Source organism: Gigantopelta aegis, chromosome 4 (assembly GCF_016097555.1).
Source record: "Gigantopelta aegis isolate Gae_Host chromosome 4, Gae_host_genome, whole genome shotgun sequence".
NCBI classification, from domain to species: Eukaryota; Metazoa; Mollusca; class Gastropoda; order Neomphalida; family Peltospiridae; genus Gigantopelta; species Gigantopelta aegis.
The window spans coordinates 70,143,695-70,158,743 of record NC_054702.1 but is presented as its reverse complement, the minus strand read 5'-3'; the positions used below and the strand labels follow the sequence as shown (position 1 = coordinate 70,158,743).

General features: G+C 38.5%; 1 protein-coding gene across 1 annotated transcript in view; it reads left to right on the top strand.

Moving 5' to 3' along the window:
• Window positions 1–1,954: 1,954 nt before the first annotated feature.
• LOC121372230 (43 kDa receptor-associated protein of the synapse-like) overlaps window positions 1,955–15,049 on the top strand; it is a 34,783-nt gene continuing 21,688 nt past the window's right edge. Inside the window, exon 1 of the mRNA XM_041498521.1 lies at window positions 1,955–3,486. Within this exon, the coding sequence (XP_041354455.1) occupies window positions 2,752–3,486 (735 nt within the window). The 5' untranslated portion in view covers window positions 1,955–2,751. The remainder of the gene's footprint in view (window positions 3,487–15,049) is intronic.

Sequence of the window (15,049 nt, the reverse complement as noted above, 5' to 3'; positions counted from 1 at the left end):
GGCGTTAAATTGTTACTGTTTTGTTTGGGGGTTTTCTTTCCATGGTTGAATTATAAGAAAAGGAATATTTTTAAAGACACCTCAGCATTTTAAACTACATATATTTAATGGAAAACTATTGCTATATTTTACGCTTGAACAAGACAAATACAGATGAAGATACGGGGTGGGAATGGAGAGAGAGAGAGAGAGAGAGAGAGAGAGAGAGAGAGAGAGAGAGAGAGAGAGAGAGAGAGAGAGAGAGAGAGAGAGAAAGATGCGGGATTCGCGGCCATCACATAGGCTACTCTGAAAAAGCAGCCAGTGATATTTGTTATGTACTTCCCCACAGGCAGGGCAGTACATACACCGCGTGCGGCCTGTGACGTACCAGTAGTGGGACACCGGTTTGCACACAATCCTTTAATCCAGGAAATAATATTAATGCCTGCTGCTGGCTGTCTCTCTTTACAGATTTAAATACAGGGATCAATAAATATGCGGAAATAACGGAAGCTAATGTGTTAATGTCCGGTTAGATCACACATCTAGTAAAGCTAGGGCCTAGCTAGTGCAATTCCATTGTATACGTGTAACTTTGTTTTTCTCCCAGGATTAAAGGTTTTCCTTATATAAAAAAAAGAAATCATTGTATAACGTGCTCAAATCTCAGTATCGATCTAACAAACGTGAAAAACATATGGCATTGTTTTGGGGGCTCTGCCGAAGTTTACATGAGGTCGGGAGAGCAAATATTCCTGGGTTCTTTTCGTAGCCGGCTATCTTTCGTTAAATATCGCCCACTTCCTTCCACTGTTTGCGCCCTTCCCATTAAATTCTCACTTGGTCCAGCGTATTGCCTTGGCGGATTTTTGTTCCCTTCTTCTCCTTGCTCTTGACCTTTTTCTTCTTCTTTCTTTCTTTTTTTCTTTCTTTTATTATTATTTGTTTTTCTCTCTTTTTTTTCTTTTTTTCGGTTCTCTTTTTTTTTTTTTTTTTTTTCAAAACATTTTGCACATTCAGATGTCTCGACGGGATTTTTGCTCAAGCACAACAACAAGCAACGGCGTTAGATTCGGTAATCAGGGAAGTACCTAAAATGTTTTCTTGGTGTGGGTGGCCGTGGAGGTGACAGTGAGGTGGAGGTGGGGTTGAAGGTGGTGTGCTAGAGGAAGCGTCAATGGTAACAATAACATATACGACTTATAGCTCAACCGAAGCTCATTCACACCACTGGCATTGATAGAAATGTTGAAGAAAAAAACCCCGAAAGAGTTCGTCTGCTATCTGATATGCTAAATTTACACGGGCTATATGGCTGTAAAAATTAATTGCGTGTTGGCAAATACTCATCTTGGTCTCTAATCACGCTAGTTATAGACTACACCACCGGTTATCTTACTTTTCTAAAGTACAGTAAACTGGCTCCTATTGAACAGATGATGGAATTTTAACCCTGGCATTTTAACACTAAGCAGACGCCTCGTGTGGCTTGTCAATGGCTGTTCGGTCGTCTGCTTTTTTCACAAAGCCGAGAAAGTTAGTGCTCGGGCGAGAAAGTAAGAGCTCGGGATATACCGCTACAGAGGGACGTTTACATTTGGTTTGGGAAGTACATATTCAACAACAGTGATGATCTGGTATTGCAGTTGGAGGCAGGTAGAGGTGGACGGCTAATGAACTTAGTCTTCTCGTGGTGAATGTGTTACCGAGGAATTCATGGATTACATTTGGTGAATGGAACTATTTTTAGTTTTTAGTATTATTATTTTATTTAATGACGCCTAGACATCATTATAATAATTATACTGAAAATAACTGATGTTTTCACAAAGTGACATTTCCAAAAGAAGAACCAATGCATATTTTTTGAAGAAGAAAAAAAATGTATATATGAATTAATTCTTGGTATTTGTTTGTACTTTGAAATGTAATACTAGTTTTTTTAATAATATATATTCATGATGGGTGAGACGTCAAGGGAAAAGGAAGATTGCATGTTTAGGGTAATAACCTGTAGGATCAACCCCAGCAGGAAAAGGTGATATTTTCAAGATGTAACATCCTTGTGTATTTCCCGATGAAGAGCTCATAACCCTAAACTTTAACTCGCTGTTTTAACAAGCTTCTTACCCGGAGAGTGCATTAACAGTCAAATAATAAACAGGTCCGGGGTTTATAGAAAAAAATGTATCATTAAAAGTTTGTGTTCAGAACAGTAGGCGTTTTCATTTGGAAGCACGAACATTGTCATTGAAGAAAACGTACGTCCGAAAATATATTTTAACTGTTTAACATTTCTATATTATCAGCTGCCTTTGAAGTAGGCCCAGTCCGGATATTATTGAAATAAGATCAACTGTAATTTATTAAAGTTGGCAAATAAGGTGAACAAGAACGAGTCGGCCAATCAAGGAAATTTCGGGAGTTGATTTTTCTAAATTCCATTCAAGGGTGACACGAGTTCAAACACAGCCCTGTGGACCTGTTTTCAGCAAACACATTGAACCGCCCTTTCAAGGTTGCACACTGACAAAATACTGGCATAATGGTTATTGTTTTCGTTTGTTTGTTGACATATATTGCCTATATAAATGGCTGAATTCTGTACTTAAGCATAAAAAAGGAGACCTGTGACATTCTAAGACGAAATTTGATACCACTGCGGGAAAGGAAAACTTGCGATCGGGCCACCGACGGTATATAAGATGAACTCGATTTGACTTTTTAATTCATTCACTCTCGTGTCTGTTTCTGATTTCTCGCATACATATGGTTAATTATCACGACGCGTATTCTGGCATTTTAGATTTCATAAGAATGGGACAGACGTTGGCGAGGAGGTCGCGAGACCGAGGGACGAAACTGTGGGAAGAACAGAGGTTCGACGAGGCGATCCACGCCTGGGAAACGGCAATGAAACGAACGACAAAGGCCTCGGACCGATTTGACATCTTCGGCAATCTCTGTATGGCTCTGTGTGATATGGGAAAGTACAGGAATGCGTTGACTTATGCCGGGCAGCAGATTGAACTTGCCAATAAAGTAAACAATCCGTTAATGATATCGCAGGCCTATTTCCATTTAGCCCTCTGTAACGAACGGGTGAGCGAATATTCGAAGTCGGTGACGTACTGTAGATACAGCCTGCAGGTTGAAGACGCAGGCGATAAACTGTTCGGGTGGATTCACTTCTGTTTGGGAAATGCTTACTTCGGACTCAGTGAATTTCCCAAAGCTTGGAAAAGCTATTCGAAAAGTTTATCTCTAGCGAGAACTAGAAAAGACGTTTTATTAGAAATGCTCGTTCAATCCAGACTGGGCTATTTGTTTTCTCAGTTAGTGGATCATGAGACAGGACTCGGGTACTGCAGCAAGGCATGGGACAGTGTGAACTCGTTTGGAGAAGGATCTCCGATTGTGAAATACAAGCGACAGATAGCAGTGTTCCTGGCCATTCCATACAGGAAGACTGGCTCCTATAACGAGGCTATGGACTTGTGTGAGGTAAGGAAACCCAGCGGACAGGTGTAGCACATGCCTGTTGGTGAATGACGTACACAGATCGAGACTAGCAGGTAGATATGTGATTTATGTCTCAGCCGGCCGAGTGGTTAGTTGGTCGTTCACATACCACACTAAAATATAACGGTTATATATTGTATAAGAAATATAGCAAACGCAGATCCCTATACTGAAAGTGTCTCAGCAGTTAAAACAAAAGTTCTATGTTTTAAGACTAAGAATTCAAAAATACTGAATTGTAGCCTTTACTTACTAACGTGTTTGAACTGAACTACTAGTAATTATATACATGTATAGCAAAAAAACCCAAACAAAACCTTGTTTACAAACATTTGACATTAATATTATGAAACCCGTTGAATAAGATATCTGAAAGTATTGTCATAATAAATACTTTCGGATTCCCGCTATCTTTTTCCCACCCAACATGACACATGTATTGTAACTACGTATTTCTCTGCCTATTTGGATTTTTCTCATTCCAGCCAATGCAGCAAGACTGATATATCAAAGGCCTCTGTGCGATGGTGTATATAAAAGATCCCTTGCTACTAATGGGAAACCACCCGCCTGCTACCGATTCAATCGGGCTGCTGGTGCTCCCTTTCACCTGCCAGTGCAGGCGATACCTCCTCCCCCCCCCCCCCCCCCCCCCCCCCCACCTTTCCTGTCATGGACGGAAGAGCCGGCCAAGGCCGGCTCTTGCCCCCACGACAGGCGTGCGCTACAACAGCTTGCTCTGAATGTGCACGTAAAACCCTATGACAAATTTAAAGGGTTTTCTCTCTAAGACTTTAGGTAAAAAATACAAAATATTTGACATCCAGTAGCCGAGAATTAATAAATCAATGTGCTCTAGAGGTGTCGTTAAACAAAACAAACGTTTTAAAACGTATTTGTCAATAATTCGTCCGCTTGTCTATCCACAACTCTGTATTTTCAATACGCAGCACATTTTGCACGGTCGTTGACATGGTTTTCTCGAGTACTAATTACCAGTTGCATCTGCAGCTCGTTTAAGACACATAAACGTAATGAGATGGGCCTCAAGTGGTTCGAGAACCCACCAAGAAGATCTCGCGTCTCTCTCTTTTGTTGGTAACTCATCACAACTAAAAGCTTGACTCAGCAACTAATGTAGTGACTATTTCGGTCTGGTAAAATTGGAAGCCCGCTGTGTAATTTATGTTATAAATAGATAAGTAGGTTGATTCAGGTTTACTATTTAGCGGAGAGTGCTTATTCTGAGACGCTGCCGGCTATTTCCAAGATGCTTTGGAACACATGTAATATGGTTTGTATTGCACAGTACAGTACAGTTATTATGTGGTGGGGTTAATTATTTATTTATTTATTATCTTTTCTTTCTTTTTTAAACCTCTCAGTTTACTCTTCTTGAAATATATACATCAGTGTTTGTTTACAGTTAGAGGAGATTATTTTAGGATTAATGCGTATTGCCTGAACCGAACTGAACTTTATTTACATCCAGGCCGTAGCCAACGGCATATGAGGATATTTGCATACAGCAATCAAAATAATTATAACAAAATGATTATATTATAGTTTTAAAATTAATACATTATAATATGATGATTGTTATTATTTACGACATTAAAGTGAAAGTAACAAAATTATCTGTGTTATAGTAGGCCCCCTATGTTATTATAAATATAAACCAGGAGGGACACAGCCTTGCCGTTGTCCGGTACATAGTCCAGGAAACAGTCGTAAACTGGATAGAAACAATAATCTCCTTAAGATATTTATGACTAATAGATCCCCGTTTGCGACTAAAATTACATATTAAATTCGTTTTCGTGTTTAAAATATCAATGTCTGTATATTCAGTTTGTTTCCGATTGTCTTACTTTGTTGGAGCTACAAATTTTATTTTATTTCCTTATATATTTGTACTTACGATATTAGTGGGAGGTGAGATTTAGTCTGGAGTATTACCAGATGACCAGAAACATATTACATATATTGGTGTTCTAAACAAGTATTTGATATGCACTTTTTGTCATCAAAAGACTCTGGCAGCCAAAGACATTTTACAATAAGAATGGCAGCAAACTCAGCAAAATTAAAGTTAAAAGTTTGTTTTGTTTAACGACACCACTAGAGCACACTAATTTATTTATCATCATATTGGATGTCAAACATTTAGTCATTATGACATATTGTCTGAGATGAAACTAGCTACATTGTTTTTTCATTAGTAGCAGACTTTGGAATTGACTTATTAATCATCTGCTAATGGATAATTTTAACACATAGTCTTTGATAGGAAACCCGCTACATATTTCCATTATTAACAAGGGATCTTTTTCATACACCATCCCACAAACAGGATAGCACATATCACGGTCTTTGATAAACCAGTCGTGGTGCACTGGCTGGAACGAGAAATAGCCCAATGGATCCACCGACGGCGATCGATCCTGGACCGATCGCGCATCAAGAGAGCGCTTTACCACTGGACTATGTCCCACCCTCTCAGCAAAATTAATGCTGCAAGCTACACTCAGAATTGTGTCATGTAGTGCAACATGTTCTGTCACATTAATTCTAAATCCACCGTTCAATACATTCCACAGTACGTTAGTACATTATATTAACATACGGCATATGTTTCGTCATACATGCATAAATAAATTAGAATAATTTATAACTGCCACATTTACCATATGTAGGAAATTTTAATCGGCTCATAAATTTTATCATGGTTTTTATTGTAACATTATAATGTATCTTCTCAACTTAAATAAGAGCTACAATACGATTGTATTTACGAGCTCAGGGTCCAGATGGTGAGCTGGGGGCGTAGGGGTGGTGGGTGGTTGTAGTAGGAGGGACCCTGACATCAAGCTTAAACGAGACATCAAATTTTGACAGGCGTTAAAATATTGCTATTTAAATTTTGCTCAGATGATCGTCAAATAGACAAAATAACGTGTCTTTCTTTTTTCTTCTTTCGTTCCAGCCAGTACACCACGACTCGTATATCAAAGGCCGTGGTATGTGCTATCCTGTATGTGGGATGGTGCATATTAAAAAAAACCCTTGCTATTAATGGAAACATGTAGCGGGTTTTCTCCCAAAGACTATATGTCAAAATGACGAAATGTTGATATCCAATAGCCTTGATTAATAAATCAATATGCTCTAGTGGTGTCGTTAAACAAAACAAACTTCTTTTTTGGGGGTGTGGGGAGGGGGGTAGGTGGGGTGCGGAGTGAGGTTCATATTTAGGCTACTGGATTCGCGAACTCCACTTTTAGGGCTCTGCTCCAGGGGTCAGTTGCCTTGGCTATCCCACCCGTTGGTCGCGTCAGCAGACACGTGGTAGATGTTCTAGACTGTTGTAAGTACGTCGTGCATGTACGCATTTCGCAGACTGTTGTTTTCAATAACAAGTCGTGTTTTGTAGACGCACAAACACCACGTGTAGCAGACACGTTCCCCGTGCAGTGTCTATAAACGTGTTCGCACGTGTGTGATCTATGTCGGGAAGAGAATCCCGACCGCAAGACACGATGCAATGCAAAAAATGCGCGGAGCAGATGATGTTTCGCCTCCATGTGAAAATAATTGTTTCATTCACACCACATTTACCAGGCTGAACGAGCTCGCGTTTGTATTTACTATGAAGCATTAGGCATTCGTGAAGTATGGGGATGTTGAAAGGAATATATATTTATTGAGCGACACCACCTCGTTCTAGCCAGTGCACCACGACTGATACATACCAAATGCTGTGGTATGTGCTATCCTGTCTGTGGGATGGTGCATGAAACAGATCCCTTGTTAATAATGGGAAATATATAACGGTGGGTTTTTTCCTAAAACTATTACCCAAAAATACCAAATGGCTGACATCCAATAGCCTATGATTAATAAATCAATGTGCTCTAGTGGTGTCGTTAAACAAAATAAACCTTTTTAGCGACACCTCAGCAAATTTAAGCAGTTATTTGGAGCTTAACATGGTTATTTGCACACGGGAGGGGAGAAAGGGAAACGCTAACGCCAAATGGGCTATTTCTAACAAAAACCAAAATCATTGAGTATACGGGACAGAACTATCCAGCTCTGAAAAACACGTGCTCATGCATAAAATGGCAATTAACTCTATGTTTATGTCTGTGTTTATTAGACTTGTAACAGTTTCAGATTGTTATTTTATTAAAACCAGTGTTATAAAACAAACGCAGCAAATGTGATAGTGTACTTTATTTTCATAACAATATGAAAAAAAAAGAGTTTCTTTTCCATCCATCTTTGTTCGTGTAAAATAATTTAGTTTATTTACACTGATGAGAGAACATAATCCATCATATGCCATCATATCGGATAGACAAGGTACACCATCGGTGGTGGAAATTTCGAGCCTTGACCCCGGTTTAATTTTTTACCACCGAAGGTGTATTTTTTCTATCCCACATTCCCGCAAATGATGGATTTGTTTTAATCATACACTTTCTCATAGGGGTGGGACGTAACTCAGTGGTAAAACACTCGCCAGATGGGATGGTGCATATAAAAGATCCCTTGCTACTAATAGAAACATGTAGCGGGTTTCCTCTCTAAGACTTATATGTCAACATTACTAAATGTTTGACATCCAAAAACCGATGATTAATAAATCAGTGTGCTCTAGTGGTGTCGTTAAACAAGAAAAAACTTAACTTTCACGGATAGAACAGTTCGGTGCATAGCCTACTATTGCCTTTGATGTGTCAGTAATGGGGCACTGGTTATAGTGATTGATTTTTTTCTGAAATGCATATAATGTAAATCGAAATCAGACATAATACTAGAAACATTACGGAGCTTTGCTAACAAATCAACGAATGGGGGCTCACCGAGGATGTTAAATCCTTCGACACAAGCACCTCAGGCGAATGCTCTACCCACTGACTGGTTCCCGCACTCCGATATGGCCGTTTTGACATGCTAGTTTGGGAATTAGAACCTGGCTGTCACGTTATAGTACATAGAAATGATCTCATTTTACAATTTCTTCTTATAATAGAACCATTACTTTAAGTCGCGCCATAATTAATGTGTATTAAAGAATATTCCAATTTACTATACAGCCGTTTTCTGCAACGTCGACAAAACATGCAGGTAACGGCAATACAACATGCGTTTTATTTCCCATGACATCGTTAGTTAAGATTCGTGGTCTCCATGACCTTGTTGCATTTGTTACTACTACCGGCCTCGGTGGCGTCGTGGTTAGGCCATCGGTCTACAGGCTGGTAGGTACTGGGTTCGGATCCCAGTCGAGGCATGGGATTTTTAATCCAGATACCGACTCCAAACCCTGAGTGAGTGCTCCGCAAGGCTCAATGGGTAGGTGTAAACCACTTGCACCGACCAGTGACCCATAACTGGTTCAACAAAGGCCATGGTTTGTGCTATCCTGCCTGTGGGCAGCGCAAATAAAAGATCCCTTGCTGCCTGTCGTAAAAGAGTAGCCTATGTGGCGACAGCGGGTTTCCTCTAAAAAACTATGTCAGAATGACCATATGTTTGACGTCCAATAGCCGATGATAAGATAAAAAAAATCAATGTGCTCTAGTGGCGTCGTTAAATAAAACAAACTTAATCATATGTCTGACGCCATATAACCGTAAATGTGTTGAGTGCGTCGTTAAATAAAACATTTCTTTGTATGCATTAATGTTGTAAGCTTTGCGTGACTGTGACTGAGCAAATGCAGTATTCATGCCTTTGCATAATAACACGTTAAAGGGTGTAACACAATATGAAGAGAAGGATTGTAAGGTTCAGTAAGGTGAAACTAAAGCCCGTGACCGATGAAAATTAAAGTGTTTAGTCACTAGTAGAGCCGTTAGTGATAACTGAATTCAGACATTACTTAGATTTTACAGTTTAGACTATTCATTTCCGTACATCCGAAGTGTTTCTTGTCTTCACAAAATACATTTTGTTTCATAATTTTAAAAAACCCCGCACATTTGTGTGTGAAGTAACGGTTATGGAGATTAGCCCTAGTCTATTTTTGAAAGAGTATTTGCCCGTTGCTGCGCCACAACCTCTTGTTTCACTCTATTATAACGTTATCCAAATGTGTCACTGGTTTGTAGAATAGCCATTGTTCTAGCTAACAATAAATAGAGGGCGCTGCGCCCTGCCCCCGTTTTGTGCCGCCTACCGTGTTTATGTTCGCACCGCCCCTGATTATCGCCGCCCTGCCCTAATTCATTGTTAAACAAAAATACAAAATCTTGCTTTCTTCTCAAAGCGTGTACAGTGTTGTTACAAGTCTGAATTCCCAACCAAAAAACGTTTGACAATACATTGTTTGGCCACAGTTGTGAAAGCCAACAGCAGTAACGTGGTATGTTTTTTCTTTTCTATTGTTAGTCGATTTGACTGCAGACGGGCATTCTTACAAAGCTTGAATACGAAGTAATCCTCACACCGTCACGCACATAAGCACACACCACCTAGCAAACACCTAGTTGAAAGTAGACCATCATGATAAACTTCGACCGAACGTCAAATGCGAAATTTATTTTCATAAATAAATTTTTGAAAGTAATTTTTGCCTTTGCAAATACCCAGACCAGATCAAAAGCCTAGCTAGAACATTGATAGCCAAAATTAATGTCCATTTTCACATGGTTAAAACTAGGATCTGCGTCTTTAAAGCTAGTGGGTGTCAAACATTTGATAATTATGATACATTCTTCGGAAGAAACCCACTACATTGTTTTTGCATTAGCAACAAGGGATCTCTGAAAACTGAAAATACCACGGCTTTGATACATAGGCTACCAGTCGTGGGGCATTGGTTGGGATAGGAGGAAAACCCTATGTATGGGTCCGCCGAGAAAGTTGGAACCTACAGTCCATGCACCTTGCGATTGCTGACGGGGAGAAACAATGACTAAGACAGATAAAAATATATGTCACGAGGTACATACACACGATAAAAACATTCTAAAGCTGGTTTCATATCATATAATTACCAAAGCCATGTACTTTAATAGTTTTTCTTACAGGTGAGAACATCATTCGTTTTTTTTAAATTATATAACACATATAGGTGTGATTTTCAAAGCATACGACTGGTTGCTCCTAGGTGATGACCTGGTTGCCAATGCCATACCATACAAAAGAAAAAAAACACGTTCGAATCGATTAAACTCGTTTAAAAACGTATCCAACTCGCTTTCGCTCATGCGTTTTAAAACAACTGGATGTAAGATAAATGGAATATACCGGCCACTCATGCAATATTATCTATAACCATATAATTTTTATACTCCATTCATGTTTTATCCTTCTTTGACACCAGTAAGCCGATATGGTGTCATTAATTCATTCATTGGTTCCGTAGGGGCGGCATGTAGCCTAGTGGTAAAGCGTTCGCTTGATGCGCGGTCGGTCTGGGATCGATCCCCGTCGGTGGGCCCATTGGACTATTTCTCGCTCCAGCCAGTGCTCCACAACTGGTATATCAAAGGCTGTGGTATGTACTATCATGTCTGTGGGATGGTGCATATAAAAGATCTGTTGCTGCTAATCAAAAAGAGTAGCCCATGAAGTGGCGACAGCGGGTTTCCTCTCTCAATATCTGTGTGTCTTAACCATATTTTTGACGCCATTTAACTGTAAATAAAATGTGTTGAGTGCGTCTTTAAATAAAACATTTCTTTCTTTCTTTCATTGGGTCCGTAGACACGTGTAGTAAAAATACTACGACTAACATATTGCATCTTTAGCCTTAGCGAACCCAGCAAACCTCAACAGGTTGTTTCCTGCACCCCGTAGCGCTAGAATAGGAAACTGCTTATTTTCTGCAAATTAGTACAATCGGCTAGAGCGAAGAAAAGCAACGTGGGGTCTGTATACGCTGAAATAACAAGAAAATCTTACTAATTTGTTTATTCCTTTGTCAGAAGACTTTTAACTCGATAATTTCCGTCACAAAGGGGCAGATTGGTTTACGTTTAAATGTATTATGTTATTTCCTTATAAACAACTGTTCATCTAAACCACTGGTCGGATTCAGAGGGTGGCCCCCCCCCCCCCCCCCCCCCATTTCAGTTAATTTAAAATGAAAATTACAAAACAAATCTTCGAGTAGTATAACTTTGTTGGTGGTGGTGGCGAGGTTCTGGTGGTGGTGGTGGTGGTGGTGGTGGTGTTGACGGTGTTAGTGCTGATGGTTATGTTGCTATTGGTTTCAGATGCATCCAGGCACATTTTTCTTTGGCTTAAATCTGATTCGAGAGATTCTGTCTTTTACGATTTAGTGTTGATGTATCATTTATCGTCTCTTGATATTTTAAAGTGAAAAAACAACAACAACAAAAACAACAAAACAACAACAACAACAACAAACCTAAAGACCCCCCCCCCAAAAAAAAAAAAACCCAAACCAAAACAACAACAAAAAAACACAACCCAAACAAACAAAACAAACAAAACAACAAAATAGAAAACAAAAACAAGATCTAAAAAAATTAATAATAATAAAAACAACAAAAAACCCAAACCTTATAAATTATTTTAAAACAAATAGTCCTAGTTTTAACTTTTTAAATTTTTACAATAGATATTGGTGATGGTAGTTTTGATGATGACGATGATGATGATGAATTAACAAGTCTCAAGGTGAGAATGAATCATGTCTAGTGTACAGCATGTAATCAGGTGGAAGGGTGTAGTGTACAGACAATGCCAGACGAAGTGTATCTGTTCACCCCACCCTCAATCTGCGCCTGGTTTAGTGTAACCAGTAAGACATGTAAATGCTGAATCTAATTTAGCCCGAGTACTCCGACTGTAAGAGAGCTAGACGAAGAGCGCCATAACCGTCCAAATGTCCGTCTAGCTCACTTACAGTCAGAGTACTAGGGCTAAATCTTATCAAGAGTTCAGTAACCAGGTAACCTTGAAAATAAATTTTAATTCGTTCCATTAAAAATAATAATCTGGTTTAATTTAGCTATAGATTTGCGTATTTAATTTTTACTATTTGCAACCAACAAAAATAAAAATAAAGTAAAATAAGATCAAATAAATGTTTTAAAATATATAATAAAAACAAGGAAACCACGCAGTACATATTGTAAACTGATAGAGGCCTACATATTGCATTTACTTATGTATGTTTGCTGATGAATTGTAATAATAAAAAATTATTAAAAAAAAAAACAATTACAAAATAATAATAATAAAACAAAAGTATTTCATTTCAACTTATATTCAATTACGGTTCAAGCACGCTGTCCTGGGCATACACCTCAGCTATCTGGATTGTCTGTCCAGGACAGTGCGTTAGTTGTCAGTTGTTATTGGTTAGTGTTATAGAAGAGGGAGTAGTGGTCTTACACCTACCCAATGAGTCATTAAAACTCGTTCTGGGTTGGAGTCGGTATTGGGCTGCGAACTCGGGCTTAACCACGACGCCACCGAGGCCGATTACAAAAACAAACAAACAAACAAACAAGTAAACTAAAATCTCCAAACAACAACAAAACAAAAATTATAACTTGTAACATAGGTTTTATCCACATGGGAGGTATTCACGCTGTTTTAAGTAGATTAATCATACAGTATACTTGTGCAGGTCGTGTAACCTGATTAGTACGGTATTACAAAACAATGTAGTGATTGGTTAGCTAATAGAGGTATCTACCTAATACTAGCAGTGGCGCCTTTTATTCACAGTGTTCTGCGGAATGTCTTTTACCAAATATTTACCTTCTTACACACATTCCACCGCGCGCGTGTTACTAATTTTCTGCCGCTAATTCCAAACATGCTTCGGTGCGCCGAAAATAGACACGCACGCGCAACATGCATAGTTAATTGAAGAAACGTGAAACAACAGAATCATGGAAACCGCAAGACATGGAACGTGAGAGCAGGTCTCCATGTTAAATCTAGCGCTAACCGTGCGGTTACATGCATAATTGAATTCAAAATAAATAAAGTAGAGCTCTGTCTGAATTTAAAACATATAGGCCTATATTTAAACCCCTGCAATGAAAAAAATGTGTACGGCAAAAGAACAAAACTCACCACAAAAACCAACAACCAAAATACACACCCCAAAAAAAAACACCCACACACACAAAAAACAAACAAAAAACAAACACCCCCCCCCCCCCCCAAAAAAAAAAAACCCAAAAAACCCCCAAACAAACCCAACAACAACAACAAACAAACAAAAACAACCCCACCCCAACATGCCGTGGAAAAAAACCTAAGTAAATTTAATCCACGGCAATCTCCACGGCATTGCCGATTGCCGTGGGCAATTGCAAGGGTTGATATGCAACAAACGCAACCATATTCATTAGCAGGCCTATGTATATCCACATAGTAAACTCGTGCATCATAGTGAAAAGACAAGTAAAACAATATGTACGCCTATCTATACCATGTAAAGTAGATATGTATGGAATATACTTTATTTAGCATTCTTTCTTTAAGCTGTCGGTCGCAAAAATCACCAAATGCGAATTAAAGTTGAATGTGGCACATATATATAGGGATCTACCACCATCTTCTCTGTTGAGCTAATTGAAACCTGAGTTTGGCTAAATCATTTTCTACATTGGCCAAACTGCTAATATAGCTTACACCTTGATCATTAAAGGCACTATCCAGAGTTTTCTGCGATGTCGACCAACAGATACTTTTGAACGACTGTAATTACATATTGAATATATTTTTCTAAATAGAAACGTGTTTTTGATCGTCCTAATATTTGCACTAGGTCAAACTGCATTTTATTTCCTAATACATGTATATTTGTTTTCGTACATACGAACTTATTAGGCTAGTTAAAAATATTAGGACGATAAAAAAAAACAATGAATATACAGACACTGATTTTCTAAACAAGAAAATATATTTAATTAGTAATTTAAGTCGTTACAAAAAGTTATTAGTCGAAAACATCTTAGAATGCCGCAAACTCAGGATAGATCCTATAATACAGTATATAGATAGTATAACATGAGTGACCGTTAGATACCATTTGTCTTAGGAGAGCTTTCAAAGCGTATCTAATGGACGATTACGAGTTGCATACATTTTTTAACAGTGTGTTTGTTGTAAGACAAACGGTATCTAATGGACACGAGTGTCATCTTCTATTTCATGCTTATTCTAAAAACCAAAACAGATTTAAACAAAATTTAAACATCTTTTTTTATCTAAACTTTATTGACTACGCTTGCATCTGGAGTTAACTTGTACATCACAGAGCAATCAGTTTTGGCCTGTATTTCATTGGATGATATGTTAGTGGCCAATAGACATATCATAGTGTAACCAATCATAGGTCTCAAAAGTGATCTCCAACATATGTTGCAGACGAAAATAATTTACAACGGGTATCTCACACATAACAAATTAATATTACTGACGGCATACATGTATTTACATATGAACTTATATTCAACTATTTCGGTTTTCTGGAAGTTTAATCAACTCGGCACAGAAACAGACACAAACAGACGTATAATTTCATGCGAACATGATCTAA